We start from the raw sequence: 20344 nt of genomic DNA, 5'->3' as shown, positions 1-20344 counted from the left end.
GATCCCAGTGCATGCAAGTGCATGGAAGGTGAGGACTACTTCAGGCACTAGGCTACTGTGCCAGGCCCCAATACATTAATTTCTATTTGAAAGGTAGAGTTACAGACACAGGAGAGAGAGAGAGAGAGAGAGAGAGAGAGAGAGAGAGAGAGAGAGAGAGAGAGAGAGAGAAAGAGACGAGAAAATGTCAGAAAGACCTTTCATGCCATTCAGTGCTGGGCCTTTACAGGGGAGGGGCCAGTGCCAGCGTGGAGGGCGGTTGGCAGCTTTTGTGGAAAGGTGTCCCTGTTGAAGTTAGGCCCTTTACTTTTATACATATCTTACTCATTTTAAACAAGTTATTGGGGGCCCGGCGCGGTGGCGCAAGTGGTTAAGGTCCTCACCTTGCACGCCCGGGATCCCATATGGGCGCCGGTTCTAATCCCGGCAGCCCCGCTTCCCTTCCAGCTCCCTGCCTGTGGCCCAGGAAAGTAGTTGAGGACGGCCCAAAGCTTTGGGACCCTGCACCCGCGTGGGAGACCCGGAAGAGGCTCCTGGCTTCGGATCGGCATAGTATCGGCCCGTTGTGCTCACTTGGGGAGTGAATCATTGGACGGAAGATCTTCCTGTCTGTCTCTCCGCCTTTCCAATAAAAAAAAAATAATAAAAATAAATCTTTAAAAAAAGTTATTGGTTGGACTGTCACGGAGACAAGCATACAGTGAAGATACATTGCAGTATGCATCTCTACTCCCAAATTAAAGCTGGACTTTTAATGAATGTGTCCAGGTCTCCCTACCTACCCCTGGAGGACCATCTTACATACCGCCCTCCTCCCTCCGAGCCGACAGCTCTCCTCAGGACTAAAGCGGCTGTTTGCAGGGGTCCGAGCAGGCCTAGTGGGATGGGAACGTGGCACAGGAAGTGCAGTCACCATGTGCACTGGGCACACAGAACCAGTAAGGATGCAGTCCTGTGGACCTGCACTCACTCTGGCATAGGCCAGGGGGAGTTCTTTTGGAGCTAGCACCTTACAGAACAGGAGACACCACACAAAGCACTACCTCGTATTCTTTTTCTAACTTGTTTTATTCGATTATTTTCTTCTTTGGAGGTGGGACCATCAAAAGTTCTTTGAAGAGCTTCCGAGTGCCGGAAGGAGTGGAAACCACAAGACAGCACTAGATGGTCTGAGCAGACAGGCAGGTGGATGACAGGAAGCAGACAAAACAAAACAAATGGTGATCCAGCGGGTCGAACCCAGACGTTGGCAAAAGCACCCAAGGTCTTCAGCTGGGGCCCTGGCTGGAGCAGAAGAAGACCCGTCTTGGAGACGGCATGAGCGAGCTCTGACAATTTTGTACACACCCTGCTGTGGTTTGCTCCTTGTGAGTAAGGTGAGGCTTTATGTGTGCCTCCAGCACCACTCTCTCCTGTGCACCAGGACAAGCTGGGAAGGGGGAAGTCACGGCAGGGACAGCTGGGTGGGTAGGGTAGGGTGGAGATGATTTCCTGGAGAGCGTATCTGCATTATTTCTGCAGAAGTCTAAGAAAGATTTGGAAAAAAAACCTCCATTGTGAAAGGTGAGTTATGAAGAGTGCTCTTTATTTGAAACCTCCACAACACAGACGCCAATCTTGTCTCGCATTGAATCATTAGCTGTGCACATCAACACATTCCAAGCACAAATTAAGAAATGCAAACAGAACAAAAAAATATATATATATATAATTTTTCCCCTATCCAAAGGTTTCAAGTCTCATTGCAGCAAATCCTTCTGAACACAGAATCTGAGGAGCACACTGTTCAATCAGTTGGGACAAACAGGTCCCTGCAAAGGCTACTGCCTTTTGAAACACATGGGGTGGGGCTCATGGACGGCACAGAAGGGGGAAGAGGCGAGGGGCGGGGGGGGGGGATGAGCAGGAGAGAGCAGCAGGTAACGCGCTGCAGAAGGTGGGCAGCCGGGACACACATGGTGAGCTGATGGATTTCATTTATTGGTTTTTGACATTTTTCCTTTCTGGTTCTTTGTTTCCCCCCTCCCTAGGTCCAACAGTGGTAGAAAAATCCCACAGAGGTGGGCGGGGCCTCCTTAGGCCAGCCCAAAACCTTCAGAGCACTCCTGGATGGCCAATAGTAGCATGTGGCGGAGCTTCTCGAAGCTTTCATAGGCGGGCAGGTCCAGCTGATTAAAACTGAGGAAAGAAAGACAGATGAATGCATGAGGAAGGATGCCTGCCATTGGACTCTCCCTCCCTGCAGCAGTCTGTCACTTGCTGTTGACTAGCCTGGCCTACAGGCACAGCAATCCTAAACACCTCTTTGGATCTGGTGGTACTTTCAGTCTGTGCCTCTACTGAAGACTCAGCCCTGGATACTCCCCACTCTCCTGGGGCGGCCTCCCATCACCTTCTCTGTAGAATCACCAGCCTGTAAACTATCCGAGGTTCTGGACTGGGCCAGATTTGTGTTCCCAACCTTGGTTGGGAGCCTGGAAGCACCAGGATGTGCAAGTGCAGCCTGAAAGGTGGACAGGAACACAGCAGCCCTTTCGCTTACCAAGTGTGAGCTGAAGGCAGGCGGTCCGTGGACCTGTCGTCTCGGTGGATCTGAAACTTCTGGATGCCGTTCATGCCTTCGAGGGCAGCAAAGCCCTGCAGGGGCACCTTGGAAGTCCCCGTGACAAACTGGAGGAACTTGGCACGGTCAGCTTGGTCAAAAGAACGCAAGGCTCTCCAGAACCACTGGATCTGCAGGAGACACAGCAAGAAGCCTGCTGAGGACCGAGCTCCCTGGAGAGGGGGCAGGGCCGGGCTCTGGGATGGGCTTCAGTTCTCTCAGTTTTAAGATGGGCAAGAACATTTCCTGAAAATATGCTCCAGAAGAACAGACACAGGCAAACTGCCACTCATGACTTCCTTTCTCTGGGAGTACTGGTCTACCTGACATTACTTCCTCTCACACAGTCTGTGTCTCTCTTTCAAGGCAGCGACAGCTCACCTGAATGGAGTTGGACTGGTACTTATGGTATTCGGTGTTGGATTTCAGATCATCAATGTCGATGGTGGGCAGTCCTGATATGAGCAGCTCCAATTCTTGCTCAGTGAAGATGGAAATGAGGCGCTTTGGAATGATCTCATAGAAGCCTTCTAAGAAAGCAGCCAGCTGTTTGCGGATAGCCCCTGGGAAGAGAAGCAAAAGGCCATGGGGCTTCTGAGCTCCTCGACCGGCAGAGCTCAGAGTCCCCACGTGGCTCCAGGTGAACTGAGGAGGTTGTTTTTGCTCAGGCGTCTTGATCCTTTGTGCGAGGCGGTTCTGGCTATGCTGTGGGGGTGGGGTAGAGGGGATGAGGACCAAAAACTGCTCATGTAATGAGTGGCACTTGCTCATAAGGTGAGCAACAAGAGGCCCAAGCGACATTAGTCCTACCTGTCATCCTCATCTGGCACACGAGGTGTACATACTCCTTCTTATTCTCCTCTGTTACCAAGATGTTGGCCCCATTGGGCTTGAGGTCACGAACTTCACAGACTCCAAACTCTTGGACCTAGAATACCCAAAAAACCCATCATTCATATCAGGCTTGGTCTAGGCTGGGACCAACATGGGCACCTGGGCGGGAGGCCAACCTGGCTCCCAAGCCACCACAGCTCTGCTGAGCAGAGGGTCACCAGGAGGGAAACTGCTCCCTGGCTCCAAACCCCAGGAAGGCAGCAGACTGGAAAATGGTTGGCAGACAGCAGAGGGCCAAGTGCACAATTTTTGTGAGAAACTATTTGGGCAAAGTGTGTGGCCTTTCCCCCACTTCTCTCTGTACATTTTTGGCTTAAACTGAACTACTGCTGGGAAAGAAGGCAATAGCCTGGACTGTTTTGGGCACTCAGGCTTTCCTGTTTGTGACCTACCTCCGTACTGAACGTGAGGTCGTAGCCCAAGGTGGAGACATCGTTTTCCAGCAGATAGACTAGGCCCTGGTAGAAGTGGTAATCTTCACTCTCCATATCCGTGTATCTGAAAGATAACAGCCAGGGTCACAGCCCGAGGGGGACCGGGACATGCAGCGGTGGGATGCGAGGCCCCGACCACCAGGGCAGAGGGCACGCCAAGGACTGCAGCACATCCTCACCTGACAGATTTGCCCAAAATGTGTTTGTAGAAGGACCGAGTAAAGTAGCACTCCAGGAGGCGGTTGTCATATACAGCTTTGGCCACGATGCGTCCAACAAATTTGAAGTAGCTGAGGTGGTTGGGGTTGCAGTGGGAAGATGGGTTGATGGTGTAGGTGACTCGATCACCAGGTGAGGTACGGAACAAGGCATACATGGGGTTAAACATCTCACGAGAGATGATCATATACCACTCCCGCAGGAGCCCTCCAGCATCCTGCCCCTCTTCTCCTTCAAATACTATATACCTGTACAAGAGAGCAGACATAGGAGAGCTGGGCAGGCAGCCCAGCACAGGCCCAGCTACTCACACAGCAGGGGAGAGGGAGTGCAGTGTCAGGTGGGGAGGTTATTGGGAGTGCCAGCAGAGTCCAGAGGATGGGTTGGGGGTTTGGGTCCGAAACAAACACACCAACCCTGATGAACGGAGGACAGGTCAAGACATCAATAATCGCGCATTCCAAAAACCACCAGCAGGCAAAGCTAAGGGGCCTATGTGGGGCCTCCTGTAGCAGCTGGAGTGGTGGGGGTCACTCACCCCAGCACAGCTTCCCCGCTACCCCGCCTCTGGTTTCCCATCCCCAGTAATTGCAGCACAAAGCCTCGGGGCAAGGCCTTCAGCCAAAGGGCCAGGCAGTAGAGCAGGCACACAAGATGGGAGGCGGCTCTGTAAGACCACCTGAGCCACACCCCCCAGGGAATGGGGAGGGGAGAGGGGACCTTCCTAAATTTGAGGCCAGAATAAGAAATTGTTACTGTGAGAAAGAAGTCCACCCCTCATGGCCTGCCCCCCATTCTGGGTGCTTACAATCGATTCTTCATTTCTTCAGGGGATTTGCGATGCAGTTCCCTATAGGAGTCTTCAAACACATGGTCACGGCGGACATGCACAGCCATGTCTTCTTTCCGGAGCCCTTCATCCAAGCGCTCCAGCTCCTGGCGGAAGTACCTTGGGAGTGGGGAAAAGGAAGGGAAAGAGGACTGAGGGTGGCAGAGTGAACTGGTGTCCCCATGGGATGCCGCCTCCACAGATGCAGCGTCAGCTCCCATAATTCCCATTGCCTGAAACTTTGACTTCTTCCTCCTTAACCTCTTGGGGAATGCCTAGTTGCTGAAGTTAGTATGGAAGGTAGTTCACAACACTAGCAACTCTAAATTCTCTGCCTCCCCAGTAACTAAGGGGGCATGAGGACGCAGCACAGATTCTGGCAGCCCCTCAGTCACTAATCTAGAGCATGGAATGCGTCTATCCTGGTAAAAGGGAAGCAAAGGCAGGGTGTTAGGCATGGTGGCTTTCAGTGGGATGCCTGTGGCTGGCTGACTTGCTTTCCCACCAGCATCATGCCATGCGCTGCCACCAACACAAACTTTGGGCCCCAGGAACAACCTTGTGACTCCTTTTTCTAGGAGGGAAGATACCCTTTGGAGAGCTGCTCTCCCGCCCCAACCCAACTGATGTCAAAGGTACATACTTGCGCTTGACATCAAAGTCGAGGACGCGAATGTAGTCCACCAGGACGGCAAAAGGCCCATCAGCGAGATGCGTGGTGGACTGCCGAAGGATCTGGTTTAACACAGTGCGGTGAGTCTCTGGGGGCGAGAAATGACAGCAAGGATCAGCCGATCATGGCTCCCAGGAAGCTGGGAGACAGCTGGCTAGTCAGTCACACTCTTCCTTTTTTTGTTAGGGGCCTACAGAGGGAACCCATCAGGCCAGCTCTGCCTGATCCTAGCTTCCCAGGGTCTCATGATACAGTCCCTCAGTCTGAGTAGCACGGATGGGCTTCAGCAATGGCTATACTCAGTTCACTGGCTAACATACATATGCCTTAACCTCCCAAGGATCTAAACAGAATTAGACATAGAATGTACAAACAAGACCCTGCATTGTATGTGGGGGATCTGAGGGGTTCCCTGTACCTGCAAAGCGAAGGAACTTCTGTGTGTCGGGGGGCAGGCTCGAGGAGATGTGCATAGACGAGGGCTCCCGGGAGAAAAAGGGGTCGAGGGAGGAGGGTGTGGCTGGGGTTAAGGGGGCAGGGGAGAGTGGAGGTGGCTCATCCTTGATGTGGGCCAGCTGGCTCTCGCGAGTGTCCCGGACGGGGGGCTTGCTCTCTCGCTCCGTGGCGTGGACTAGAAAGAAGGCCTCGACCGCAGGCTGTAGCACTATGGGCGGGACCGACAGGAGAGCAACACGTCATGAACCTTGCCGTGCAAACCTCTTAACCTTCACAGACAGCTCAGGCAGAAGGAGGAGCAAGGAAAACGTGCAGAGAAAGAAGAGCAGTGGGACAAAGCCGCGGAGGCAGGCGGAGTTTCCCTGAACTCACAGACAGACGGGCAGGCAGACTGCCTAGCCAGACAACCTTGCTCTAAAAGCCCACGACAGCAGCTATTGAGAGAGAGAGAGAGGGGCAAATCTTTATATGAGGATACTGAGGTCAGAGAAGAAAACCACTTGGTTTCCAATTCTCCCCAGAGAGAGACACGGAGCTGGAAGGAAGCAAGTGAGTTGGCAGAGGGGGCTTCAGAGCAGAAGCGGGGGCTGGGGGCGGAGAGCACAACTCACCTAGCACCGCATGCTGGTCGTGGGACTCCTCCAGCTCCTTGAGGCACTCCCCCAGCATGTCCCACAGCTCGTCCAGGCTCAGCTGCTCACTGAGCAGGGGCAGCTCGGGCGGCCTCTCCTCCTTCTCCCCCTGTGAGGATCCCTCCGAGGTGACTGCATACACAGAAGAGAGCCACAAGGCCTTCAGGATTTTGCTCCCACTTGAGACTTTTTTCCCAAGCTAAATGCTCCTAACCACACCACTGAGCACGCTCAGAAAAGCCAGGTCTAATTCTGCACTGGGGGCGCTGTGAACCGGAGTGACATGAGCAGTCTGGTCCCCCGGGCGCGAGGGCCACACCTCACTCAGCGGCCCTGTGTGGCTAGCCGCTCCGCAGTCTTGGTGGGCAGAGCTCATCTAGTCTGGTCGCAGCAGCTGCCAGAGCACCTGTGCACCCTGCACAAGGAGGCTGCCGCAGTGGTGGAATGTGGCAACAACAGCATTATCCCCATTAAATGCTCACGGCCATCCTTGCAAGTCATTTGCTTTCTCCCTGTTTTCTTAGCCAAGGATGGGTTCAGAACTTAAAAAAAATCAGATTTTATCTTTTCTGATTCTAAGTCTGAGGCTGTGGGTTTGTTTTTTTGTTTTGTTTTCTGTTTTGTTAGTCATCTTGTTCTGGGACAGTTAAAAAAAATTCTGGGACACCATGGCATGACAGACGGACCCACATAACTCGCACTTTTCCGGGGATCCATCGGAGGAGTATTCTGAAATCTTTCAGTAGCCAAGCAGCAAGACGCAGCCTCGTTTTCTGGATGGGAAAGAAGCAATCGCTTCCTCACAAACCCTTCTCCCTCCCTCTCTGGACCCACCCACTCCCCTCTAACACAACTGCCCTGCTGCAACGCATTAGGCTTCTCCCTGACCCTTGCTTTTATCTTCACACACTCCTCAAATCTCGCCCTGGCATTCCTAGGTCTGATTCCAGGCTTCTGCACTTGCAGCTTGTGTGATCCTGGGTCAAAAATGCAGGAATGTTATCTACTTTCCAAAGTCCCAAGGAACAGTCAACGACTTACTCTAGCATTCCAACCTGGCTGTCTTCAGGGAAAACGCCTCACAGAGCCGTGATTGTCTCTAAGTGCTACATACACATCAACCTGCTTAATTCTAACAACCAACAGTCCTATTTTCAAAAAGGATGCTCAGACCATCAGATGATGTTTAGTGCCTGAGAACTAGTAAACCAAGGGCACCAAGACTTGAAGCGCCACATACGGTCTGCTCATGTGAACAACCAGCCTCCAGCGCACCAAACTGGAAAGCACTGAGCTTAGGTATGCTGGAACGCAGGTGATCCCACAGTCACTTCCTAACACAGGCCCACCCTTTAGCTGGGCTGCACACATGAAGTAGGACTGACCAATGGACTGAGTATCTTGAGTACTGGGAGATGGCTGGTCCACATCCATGGGCGACTCTTCTCTCCGGACAGTTGTCTCCGACTGGTTAGACTCCGACTGGATAAAAGGGAGAGGAAGTCACATAACGAGCGCAACTCTGCTTTCCTCACAGACAGACCAGAGGGTGGCCCTTCCACTTCTCACACACGGATTCTGGAAGGGCTCAGCCCACTCTCTAGGACAGAAAAATGACATTCCCACCTACTTGGCTGTCGACCTCTTGTGCCTACTCAAGACACCAGCTACCTGGATACAGACTTCAAGTGTTCTTCTGGGGATAGGCTTTCTTTCTTTTTAAATGTGTGCACACATGTGTGTACGTGTGTAACTGAGATGGGCAGAGGGAGGTTTGCTTTTTGTTCACTAAAAGGGCACCATTAGGGGAACTACTGCAGCCTCTCGTGGGTGGAATTACTGCAAAAGACAAAATCAACCTAATCAGGTTATGGGGAAGATATTAGGCAGGTAGCCACTCTAAACAGGTTTCCCTGCTTTTCCTTTCTCCTCTCCTGAGGTCACTGCCACCTAATTCTAAGCTGGTTTCAGCATGGTGAGACTACACTATAAAATAGTGACTACCCACAAAGAGAAACCAGGTTTCAGGAATACTGCCATTTCTGGACTCTTTGAGGTGTGCCTTGCACACTGCAGACACAGCAAGCACTGACAGGGTGCCAGAGCACACGTACACAATGCCAGGCTTGCAGGGCAGTCATGCCATACCAGCTCTCAACACTGAGCTAATACTTTAGTACCTGTACTAAATACTTTAGTGTGCCCACATGCCTAGGTGCCAAGGGATCAGCCACACACAGGAGTGGCCATGAGGGATGTCCAGCAACTTTGGGACACCTTCAAAGGTAGGATTCCTTAGAGGCCTTTGGTGTACCTGGCAGTTCTATGAAATGGGATGAAGTCTTGACCCCACCCTCCAGCCCCTCAGAACCCAGACACTTAGCATTAGGCAGTTTGCAAAAGCGCCACTGGTGACTGGATAGCTGGGAGTGGGGTATGATGGCCAAGCTTTAAAACAAACAAAACTTCAAACCAAACCAACAAAGCAATCAACAAACAGGAAAATATAAACAGAAAGTACCCATTACCCAGAAGCATTCAAATAGCAAACTTAATGCAAAAGCATACGAGGTCATGACGCTGAACCCCACGATGGGGGGAAAGAGAAAGAGAGAGAGAGAGAAACAGACGAATGAATGAGGGGGCCACAGGCATCATGCTAACCGTTGCTGCTTGTTGCTGTCTCCGCGCCCTTTGACCCTCACGTACCATTTGTATAATGGCATCAGCCTCAGCCTCCAGCTGCCGAACAGCTGCCTGGATGCTGCTAGCTGAGCCTAAACCGGAGGAACCTGGGAGAAAGAAAAAGGCAAGACGTAACATATGAGGAGGAGGAAATGCCCCTGGGTTGCCAGTAGGTACCTGGCTTCAGTATACTCCTCCTCACACAGAGATTACGGACAAGGGCAGAGGGGTGCTAGTATGTGAGAGGGTTGTGTGGGGCAGGAGCAATGAGCTGTGTGTGTAGGGGTTGGGGGGGGGGGTTGTTTTGTAGGTCATGGCTAAAGCCATAGGCCTGGAGTGATTTAGTTAGGATTGACCAACGGAGCAGAAAGGAGGTACACCCAGAGAGTGAAGTCATTCAGCACAAAGCTGGCCCCAAATTCCTTGCCAGATTCCTGTTTATCCTTCATTCCCATTGGCCCTAAGCAATTCTGTATGCATACATAGCTTGAATAAGAAACAGAATGCAACCATCACCATTAAACATGTCAAACAGGAAGGAGACAGGACATTAAATCCTGCCCTTCCTGCAACTCTGGGTTCTCCAACACCAACCCTGCCCCTCAATTGGACACTCCCATTCCGTACCTAGCCTGCCTGTCTGCTTGGCTTTCTTGTTAGCTCGTCTTGTGTCGTCCCGGAGCTGGATGATGACCTGCAGTACCCTCAAGAAGAACTTCTGGGTAGATGTCTTGGATGTCAACATGGACATAGAAGGCAGCTGGAGCTCCCGGCCACCCAAGGGTCGCTTCTGAGATGCCACAATTACCACATTCTCAGCCATGTCAAACCTAGATGGTGCAGAGGTGGCTTGCGTATACTGATAGTGTCAAAACAAACACCCAGAGCAAGCAAGCAGCTCATCGGTGTCAACCAGAGGAGTAAAGAACCTCATGAAGAAATCGTGTAAGTACAGAGAGGCAGAAAAAAGTTGGTCAAGTATGTAGAAGGCAGACTGGAAAATCACTCAGAGAAAGGGGGAAAAAAAAAAAGACCAGACTTTAAAGCACCAAGAGCCACCTTTCAGAAAGGCCCAGAACCTAGCCCCCTGACAAAGGCCACAACCCACCTGCTCTGCATTTTGCCTTTTAGCTTGGTGGTCTGTGGCTGCTCCTCGGGCAGGCCATCGGGAGAGAGGGTCTCACTTTGGGCCCGCCGCTGCTGTTCCAGGTTGTATTCCCGCAGCTCGGCCAGCAGGGTACCTAGGCGGGCAGAGGAGTCAGCGAGTGTTCAGAGACTTGGCTAGTGCAGTAGCTGAAAGACACCAGCCAAGCTAACCTCTTTGCCCAGCAGCAAAGAACCCAGAGTGAGTCTGCATTCTGCACTGTGTACTCATGGGCCAGCCACCTGGAGACCACCCATGTACTTGGCCTCAGGGATCGGCTGCATCCGCACGAGACATAGTTTGCTGCAGAAGAGGAATGGAGCCTGGCAAGTGAAAGTCCAAGTCCCAAATTCTCTCTTGAACATAGGCTTTGCAATGATCTCAGACAAATGTCTTGGCCCTCGTCTCCCAGGTGGTTTATCATTGTAACCAGTGCGAATAAATACAACTTAACCTCTCAGGACTGCTCCAAGGGTTAGGAGCTAACTATGTGACAGTCTACAGAGTCCTGGTCCATAGGCCGAGGCTGCATAAATAGTAGCAGTCAAAAAAGGGCAGAGGCTGGCAGGCAAATGCTCTCTGTAAGAATCTTGTAACTGCCATGCAACCGAGAATAGCACAGGCTATATAGGCACCCAACTCTTCAGGACACTTGTGGGAAGGAGAAATCCCAAGGAGACCTGTGGTTAAGACAGGGCTGAGAAAGTGCAAAGTCTCCGGTGAAAGGGACGCTAGTTCTAGTCCTTGATCCCATTACTGGGTCACTCCCAATGCTGCCCTGACAGGAAGGATGAAGGTGGCAATCAAAGAGAGCTCCCTGAGGTCTGCACCCTCAGAATCACCCAGGAACAGAAGGCATCATTCTAGGTCCGCAAGCCCCGAGCCTGAAGGCTCTGATCAGCAAGGGGCTCTCAGAAGGGAGAAGACAGGAGGCACTGCTGGGCATCTTTCCATTTCAAATGGGGATCCCCTGGAAGATTTCACCCACACAGCACTTCACTCTCGTCATTACCTATCTGTTTACAAAGAGTATATCCCAAATGGCGGGCTCCGTTTAGTAGCAGCTTGAGAACAGTGTCCCGAGTCCCAGGGTCTCCCCGAGAGAGCTGCAGTAAAACATTGGCTGCATCTTCAAGGCCTTCTTCGGAACAAGAGTGGGATGTCAAGACCTGGGCCAAGAAATGAAAAGGCGTGAGTCCCAGCAGGAACCCCTGACCACTGGCACCTGCGCACTGTGCAGGGCGGAAGAGCTGGGACTTACCTCCACGGAGAGCTGTAGCTGGTTTTCTGTGAGGCCCGAGGACACCATCTTAAAGTCTGTACCACTGCTGCCTCCTTCACCCACCTTTGCGGGCGATTTGCTGCCCTTAGTAGAAGCTTTGAGGAAAGAGACAGAACACCGTCAATCTCCATGAGACTCACAGCCAGAGACACCGGTGGCAGGGTTGGGGAAAGTTCTCAAGGTGAATGAAAGCCCCCCCGCCGCAGCTAAGCCAGAATGATTGGGGATGTTGGGATTTCCACACAATCCCAGGCACCTGTCCCATATATTTCTCATGTCAGAGGCCCAGGCATTCTATAAAACCTAACGGCTCAGCTACTTATTTTGGATTTGCTGCAGGCCACAGTCTCCACCTTCTGTAGGTTTAGTCTGGCTATCCTGACTAACACCACAGCACACCCTACTCTGAGAACACGCTGGAGGAGTTAGGAACTCTCTTTGGTACCTAGTCCAGGGAAGCCGCTGTCATGGAACGCCTGCTGGGACTTATGGGGAGGAGAAGACAAGAGGATGAACTGCCACACAGAAGGGTGGGAAAGGAACATGATCTGCTCTCACAAGCACAAAGACCAGCTGAGCCGCTATCATGCCGGGAGCCCTGCCTGGCTGAGGGCTGTGGTGTGGGCAGCAAGGGGTGAGGTAGGCATTCCCAGCATCCATCCATACTTACTTGCAACAGTAGTGGTAGCAGTTGTGGGGGTGGTCACTGTGGTTGAAGCAGATACAGCAATGGTGGTGACAGCGGAGGAGGCAACCAGGGAGGGAGAAGAAGTGATGGGGGTGGTTGCGGTGGGCGTGGATGTGGAGGAGGTGGCAGTGGTAGTGGTGGTAGACGTGGTGGACGAGGTGGCAGGGCTGGCGGAGGCACTGCTGCTGGAATTAGACTGTGCTTCTGAGACTTTGTTTTCTGGGAGAGCAATTGAGATGAGTGAAAGGAGCCTGAGAAGTTTCTCAGTCAAGAGGGAGCTCCGGCGGATGACTGGGTGTGACAACATGTTCATGAGCTGCCCCAGTGGAGAGGCCTCGAGACTGTGTGGAGAGGTCTCGCCCTCGCCAGTAGAGCTTACTGGCACCGACTTCACGGAGTTCTTGCCTTTCCGGCTGACATTCATGTTGTCCAGTTTTACCAGCAAGTCCCAGAAGTCTGTACAAATGCCACTGCTGGTGGTCTGTGAAGAACATGGGCTGCAGCCCTGCTTACTGCCCTTCTCCCGATCGCTCTCACAGTTTGGTTCTTTGGTCCGCTGCTGTGTGAAGTGGCTGGGAAACACCTGCCAGGGAGAGAAGGACAGGCTTGGTCTACAGTGGCCTCCACAGTGGACAAGGCTGCCTTCTTATAGGGAAAGGCAGATAATGGCCCTCCCCTCCATACTCTTCTCCTGGAGACAGCTTTTGGTAACAAGAGGGAGGGGTTATACAGGAGCATTCTCCAACCGATGGCAGAGTGGCCTTGAGAAAGAACAAGGGCTCTGAAGCAAAACAGATGGACGGGTAATATTCTCTGAGCCTCAGTGTCTGTGCCTGTGGAACGGGGAGGACAACTACACTGACTTGCCAAGTGGTCGAGTTTACATCAGATGATGTATTTTGCACAGTGCCTGGCACGTGCAGGCTCTTGGTACATGATAGCAGGGCTCATGCCTGGAAGAACACCGAGCACACCAGAACTTAGCTCTAGGTGCACTTCTATCACTTCCTAGTCACATGTCCTGAATCCCTTCTTCATTATTTCTGCAGATCACAAATTATAAAGGGTGAAGAGGAAAAAAACCCACAGAGTGAGACTCACTAGCCACCTTGGAGCTGGGATTTCCCACAGGCTCCTGGATCCCTTTACCATCCCCAGGAGTTGGTTTCCATCAAGCTCCTCACCTTGGCTAACTGAATGAGCGTGTCCAGAACATGTCTGCACACAACGGGAGCAGCCTGGGGGTGGATGTGGACAGTGGAGCCACTGCTTGTGTGCTTCTCCGTATGCTTACGCCCGCCTGAACGCTGGATCTGGAAGATGTTAGTCCTGCAGCCTAAGGCTGCATCCATGGACACAGAAAGCCACGAGAGCTGGTTGGAGCTCTTGGATTCCATCTTATGAAGTAGATCCAGGGGCCGATTCTCGTGGCTGCTCGATCCACAGCTTTTGCTTGATTTTTTCCCTTTTTCCTCACTTGTGGAGATCTTAGGGGTTTCAATGCACAGCTCGCTCTCACTGCTGCGCTGCAAGATGGACAGGAGGCTACGGATGACCCAGTGCCGGGTCTGGGCGTGGTAGCAGAGATTTCTCAGTACTCGGTGGAGACGGCTCGTATTGAGCTTCGGTTCATCCACAAAAAGCAGGACCAGGAGACAAGACAGGGCTTCGTGGTCTAGCAGGAGTCGTCCTCGGAGGCGGAGGAGAGTATCCACATTGCTGCCAGAAGGCCTAGAAACACAGCACGAATTCGGGATAACACTTGGTGCTGGGGACGAGAATGTGCTGGAACCTCCAGGAATGCTCACCCCAGCGCTGCCCTGATTAGTGGCAACAAATGGACCAGGCACCTCATAGTGCCTGTGTCTCTACAGCGCTGCTGTATCACCCCCTCATGAGGTGGTTACTAAAAGGTTCCAATGGGCCAGGTGACTCATTCTAGATCATACAGCAACTGGGACACACCAACCAATTCTAGCCCAGCTCATCCACACTGACAGGCAGAACCTGGCTGCACATACGCAGGCCAGGAACTAATGCTTACTTCTGCCTGTTCTAGATCGCCTGGGGGTTACCTGCCACCTTCATTTTTCCTTGGCATGCTGAATCCAATTTAATTCAGCCTTGTTAGGGAAAAGATGTTTCTCCTACTCATTCAAAATCACGACCTAGAGAGGTCGCCCCGCCCACCTCTTTGCATTCTGGCTCCTCTACCTTTAAATCAAAGGAGTTCAATTAGCAGAGTTGGAAGTTGATGATGGCTCAAGGGAAGGTGGAAAAAGAACCAAATTACCTGCTATGGCTACTGCTAGCCCCCATCTGGAAAGTCCCACCTCGCTGCACAGCAAGGCGAGTGTACTGTACCCCACGGTTGCCACTCAGGCGACTGGTGAAAGCTGTAAGGAAAGCAAAGAGTGAGTCCGGAGTCGGGGGTGGTAGACTGGGTCCGGGCGGGGCAAAGGGGAATAAACAGAGACTCCTGTGGCAAAGCGAGATAGTCCAGAGCCCTCCCACTTGCCTCCCTCTGTACCCGGACTTCGGAGAATGGCAGAGAGTGCAGAGGTACTGCTGTGCCCAAACAGACGCTCATGCATGAGCTGCCGCTGCCGGGCCTCCTGCTCTCGTCGCAGGGCTTGAGCCTCGGCTGCGATGTCAGGGGGCATCACGGCCAACACACTATCCTCCATGTCCTCTAGCACACTACGGCGGAGGTCTGAGGGCAGAGTCTGGATGAATGTGACAGGGTCCATGGGGGTGTCCGAGCTGGCATTCTGCGCCAGCTCCCGTCGCTGCTGCTCAGCTCTCTGCTGTGCCAGCACCTATGGAGTAGAAGGAAGTCAGTAGGAACGTATCTTGTGCCACACAGCCTGCCTGGCCCACCATCTTCCTCCTGACATACCTCTTCCTGTATGGCGGGAGGTAAGGCAGCCAGGAACTCGGGGCTCACTTCAGTCACTCCAGGATTTCCCACGACCGCAGGAGCTGAGCTATTGCTCGAAGGGGCAGTCCGGGCCGGTGGACGGATGCCCAGCTGGTTCTGTAGGACTTCACGACGAATATCATCAGGTAGGGCAGCCAAAAAAGAGGGATCCACGCCTTCGGGAAGACTGATACCTGGGGGAATGGCAGATCATGATGTGAAAAGACCCACAGATGAACTGACACGATGCTTAAAATGTACTTGGAGAAAAACAAGCCAGGTCACTGCTTAAGAGCCCTCAGCACTGTATTGCTTCACTATGTACACAGGACCAGGCACACCTACCCACCCACCTTCCTTTGATTCAAGGTGGCCTAGCTATGCTCTTTCTATGCATGCTCTCCATCTGCCTGGGACTGTCTGGCAGCCACGTTTCTGCCAAGGCCTACTAGAACCAAGCCCGGCGTGCTCGGGGCACATATGGAGCATACCTGCCAGGGGATCTTCTTCCTCACTGCTTGTTGAAGGCAGTGGCTCCTCCAGGATCCCTCGGGAATCGGCCCCCGATATGGCCACGGCAGAATCTCTGGTGGAAGAACTCTCAGAGGATGCAGGGGGAGAGCTGAGGAAAATCAGTCTTGGTTGTTTTCGGCATCAGGATTTCATATTTCGAAACCCTGCTACAGCAGCCCTTCTCACGGCAACCAGGCTCATGTCCCCAGAGCACCACCACATGCCATCCTCTTGCCCACACGGTCCTTACCTGTCCTCAGCTGGTTGGGCAGGTTCCCCTGACCCATCACCCCGGCCATGCACATTTGCCCCAATTGTTGGGGTATCCCCAGGAGTAGAGCTGCCTGCTGCGGGCTGCTCAGAATTGCCAGCTGATGAGGTGTCACCCACAGCCTCCTCTAGGGTACAGGAAGCCAGGCTGCTGGTGTCCATGGGAGAGCCTTCCAGTTGACTGCTGACAGCCGTCAATGCGTCTGAATCTTCAGCTCTCTCTGGGGAAAGAGAGGCTAGGAAGAAGTCAGAGGGAGAGGTTAGCTCTGCCTCGAATCAGAGCAGCATGACAGATGAGCTCTTTTCTTAGGCTGCTCCTTAGGAGCAGTCAGTTCACACTCGTCACTTCTCTGACTTCATTCCCTGCTGGTCAGTGGCTCCCTTCAGTCTCACCTGCTGATATGTTATGCTCACAAAGGTTTATTTATTTCAAAGACAAGGTGATAAAGAATGAGATGGGAGGGGGAAGAGATGGAAGGAGGGTGACAGAAACAAAAACAACAAAACAAAACACCAATCAAACAAAAAACTCCCACAAACACACTACACAGAATCTTCCACCAGCTGGTTCATTTCCCAGTGCCCATAATAGCCAGGGCTGGGGCAGGCTGAAGCTAGGAAGCAGGAACTCCATTCAGGTTTCCCTTGTAGATGGCAGGAACTCAAGTAATTGGGCCATCATCTTCTGGTCCTCCAAGTACATTGGCCAAGGAGCTGACTTGGACGTGGAGGCGGGACACAAACCATGCACTCATACTCCAGATAGGAAGTGCCTGGCTCCTCAACCAGCTCCACCACAAGGCCTGCCCTGAATTCTGTCCCTTTCAGATTCCCTGCAGGCACCACTTGTACAAGCACGTAATAGGTTCTCATGATCTAAGCAAACAAGGTTTTCTGAAGGAAAAGACCTCACTCAGGACGGTAAGGGATCTCCAGCACACACCACTGGAAGCAGAGTATACGGGAGGGATGGATGGCAAGGAGGTAGGAACAGTGAACCACCAAGCTTGAGGGCTTATTCTAAAGCAGTGAGAAACAGAGCCCCAAGAAAAATGTAGTCTACCAGGAGGATGGGAGAGCTGTGTATGTGCAGTCGTGTGCCTCCATCCTGGTACTGCTGAAGTCAACTTTTAAAGCCAGATAGACCCAACTTAACCACTTAGTGACCCTGGGCTCACTTTTGAATTTCTTGGCTTATTCATGGAGAAAACACCAGCTACTGTAAAGAACTATTTTTTTTTCCTAAGAAATCAAATAATAAGGCTGGCATGGTAGCCTAGGGCAGAGTAACTGCCTTAAGAAATGGCTAGCACCACCACCAGTGTCGTTAGATATTCAAATAGAATGACTTGAGAACAAAGAAGCCTCTCAGATTTGAGTGCCTGCTATTCTCAAACAGGAAAGCTAAGGCAGTGATTTCCCCCCTTTCCTGTGTTTCTCAAAAGTTGAGAGATTCTACTCACTTATGGTGGGAGCTGGAGATAACTCCATCTGAGTGGTTTCTGCTTCTCCACTTGGCCTTGTGGGACCCAATTCCTGTGACTCTACAGGCATCATTAGCTGTGTAGAGCCCCCTCCTTCTCCAGCCGGGGACTGCAGCTCCTGAGGCCCCTGTCCCAAGGCTGGCGGGGCTGGGAGGGCTGCTTGTTGCTGGGAGGGCTGCAGAGTGCCAAGGGTCTCCTTGGACTCAGATGTAGCATCAGTGGAAGATGGTGTTGTTGGGTAGCTGTCAGGCATAGGAGTCCCATCTTTCTCGGAAAGAACAACAATGAGGGTTAAGGGGAAATCGGCCAGTGATCAGAGGAGTCACCCCAACCATCACACGCATCTTGGGATGTATCCCATCTAGTCAGTGGTGCAGAATGCTCTCCACAACCAATTCCTTGGTTGCTCACACTAAGGCTCAGCACAATCTGTCCTAAGAATGAGTATGATTCTGTGGATGTCAAGAATAAAATCCTTTCTGTGCCCCAGCTGGATGGGGAAGGTTTCAGGCCACATACATAGGGTGAAGCTGAACTCAGGATAGCTGAAGGCAAACAGAAAATCTAGTCTATTCATTCTGTCATTGGTCTGGAACAACCAAAGATCAGAATGTCCCTTAAATGCCTCAAAGTACACTTTCTATCTCCTTGTGCACATTTCTGCTCTATATTACTAAGCACATGAAGTAATCTGAATAGAAATGTGCTTGAGTTCATGCCCAAGAGTAAAATAATGCTCCACATAAGAAAGGACAAGGCCCTTTATAACGATAGCATGTGCCGTACCCCGAATACTGTCTGCCCTTTTGCATCCCTTCTCCCTAAGTCCTGATTATTCAAGGCACACCAGTAAACACAAAGCAGGATGAATGTGAATATGCCACACATCAGGGAAAGTAGTAAGTTGTATAGTTATCTTCTTATTGGGGCCCAAAATCCCTACCCCACAACAATACAACTTACTACCTCACCCCGGCATGAGCAGAATCCTCAAGCAAAGGAAGTAGGCAAAATGCCATTTTACCTGGCAGCAGACCCTTTCCAAGACCTTTTGCTAGATTAAGGGCATCAGGACACTTATCTTCCTTCATTGCTTTAAAAATATTGTGTGGAATGGTATTGTGGTGTGGTAGGCTAATTCCCTGCCTGTGGTGCCAGTTCTAGTCCTGTTGCTCCACTTCTGATTCAGCTCTCTGTTTATGGCCTGGAAAAGCAGCTGAGGATAGCCCAAGTTCTTGAGCCCCTGCACCCACATAGGAGAAAGGCTCTTGACTACTGATTGGCCCAGTTCTAGCCATTGTGGCAACCATGGGAGTAAACCAGTGGATGGAAGATCTCCGTCTCCTTCTTTCTGTAACTTTTTCAAACAAAAAATAAAATAAAACTTAAAAAAAATATATATAGTGTAGGCATTGGAACAATCATCTCCCAACAAAAGTGCCAAAGGTATATGGAGAAGCAGAAGAAAGTTCCGGGGAAATGGGGATGAGGGAGACACAGGAAACCATACAAACCAGTTGTCAGAATCACAAAACGTGATTCTAAAAGGTCACTGACCTTCACTAAGATTGGATACAAGGAGTAATAAAAGCGTACAATCATATGGTGTAGCCTACAGAGCTATGTTTCCCCGAAGCAGATTGTTTAAGACCAGCAAAATTTTGATTTAAAAACAAAACAAAACAAGCAAGCAAGCAAACAAACAAAAAAGCATACAGACTCATGTAGGAGATACCCACTACTATCTAGGCCAGTGAAGGATGGAAATCTCATCGGCAACATTCACTGGAAATATTTTTGATTTCAACGAACTAGGAAGAACATGATGAACATGTAATACAACCAAACGTGCATCCAATCTCTGCGATTTTGTTAATTTCCAGTGAGAAGTAGCATTTGAGAACCACTGTCATCAGGTGTTCTTGTGAAGCGCCATATCAGAGCATTCACTACAGGACTGGCTAATCATCTCAACGGTATACATGCTCAATTCTGGAGGCCAGAGCCACTCAGGACATGTGACCTTACCAAGCAGGTGTCAGAATGAAGCATAACCAAAAAAAAAAAAAAAACAAAAAAAAAAAAAAACAAAAAAAAACACCCCACCAAAAAAACCCCTAAACAGAGAGCCAGTTGGAAGAGAAATGTACCACCGTAGGAAAGACAGTAGACTGTATAGTTATCTCCAAGATGGGGTATGACCCTAAAACTATACAATCTACTACCTCATCCCACAGAGCACCAATGTCCATCTTCAGCCCTCATGGGCCAGCTATACAGAAAGGTCTGGAAAAGAATCAATTAGCCAACAGGTGGGAAAGGAAGGGAGAATTACCTGAGAGGTTCCGATCAGGGGAGTCACTTGTCTTAGATCCACCACACTGCAAAGAGAAGGGACAGGTCAAGAGGTCACTCACATGACAATTGCCATCCCTTCATCTATCGTGAGATGACATGAGATGTGGCTACAGTGTCATCTTGGTTAGGTTTCCCTCCCTGGTGGTTTGCTGGGAGAAATGGAAGGAGCAACCAGCAGTGGAGTGACTTTCTTTTCTTGTCTAGCTGCAGTCGTGGAAGGTAGTCACCACGCTCTAGCTTTTCCCCAGAGGGACACTTGAA

At 51.3% G+C, this 20344-nt stretch overlaps 1 protein-coding gene across 2 annotated transcripts in view; it reads right to left on the bottom strand.

The window, feature by feature from the left end:
• Positions 1-1564: 1564 nt before the first annotated feature.
• HUWE1 (HECT, UBA and WWE domain containing E3 ubiquitin protein ligase 1) overlaps positions 1565-20344 on the bottom strand; it is a 115594-nt gene continuing 96814 nt past the window's right edge. Inside the window, exons 60-85 of one of the 2 annotated variants that reach the window (XM_040998236.1) lie at positions 20061-20106; positions 17705-17989; positions 16222-16477; positions 15950-16080; positions 15438-15652; positions 15069-15357; positions 14832-14934; positions 13723-14269; positions 12521-13121; positions 11830-11945; positions 11581-11737; positions 10533-10665; positions 10052-10254; positions 9404-9531; positions 8125-8221; positions 7426-7512; positions 6719-6871; positions 6070-6315; positions 5622-5739; positions 4958-5098; positions 4110-4397; positions 3889-3994; positions 3413-3530; positions 2984-3165; positions 2543-2733; positions 1565-2178 (exon numbers count right to left, since the gene is read on the bottom strand). In XM_040998236.1, coding sequence (XP_040854170.1) covers positions 2076-2178; positions 2543-2733; positions 2984-3165; positions 3413-3530; positions 3889-3994; positions 4110-4397; positions 4958-5098; positions 5622-5739; positions 6070-6315; positions 6719-6871; positions 7426-7512; positions 8125-8221; positions 9404-9531; positions 10052-10254; positions 10533-10665; positions 11581-11737; positions 11830-11945; positions 12521-13121; positions 13723-14269; positions 14832-14934; positions 15069-15357; positions 15438-15652; positions 15950-16080; positions 16222-16477; positions 17705-17989; positions 20061-20106 — 5040 coding nt within the window. In that variant the 3' untranslated portion in view covers positions 1565-2075. The remainder of the gene's footprint in view (positions 2179-2542; positions 2734-2983; positions 3166-3412; positions 3531-3888; positions 3995-4109; positions 4398-4957; positions 5099-5621; positions 5740-6069; positions 6316-6718; positions 6872-7425; positions 7513-8124; positions 8222-9403; positions 9532-10051; positions 10255-10532; positions 10666-11580; positions 11738-11829; positions 11946-12520; positions 13122-13722; positions 14270-14831; positions 14935-15068; positions 15358-15437; positions 15653-15949; positions 16081-16221; positions 16478-17704; positions 17990-20060; positions 20107-20344) is intronic. The other variant, XM_040998245.1, reaches the window with a different exon arrangement.

This window comes from Ochotona curzoniae, unplaced genomic scaffold (assembly GCF_017591425.1).
Source record: "Ochotona curzoniae isolate NIBS_2020 unplaced genomic scaffold, NIBS_Ocur_1.0 contig_1274, whole genome shotgun sequence".
Taxonomy (NCBI): domain Eukaryota; kingdom Metazoa; phylum Chordata; class Mammalia; order Lagomorpha; family Ochotonidae; genus Ochotona; species Ochotona curzoniae.
The sequence above is the reverse complement of the archived record's forward strand: the minus strand, read 5'-3'. Positions and strand labels throughout refer to the sequence as shown.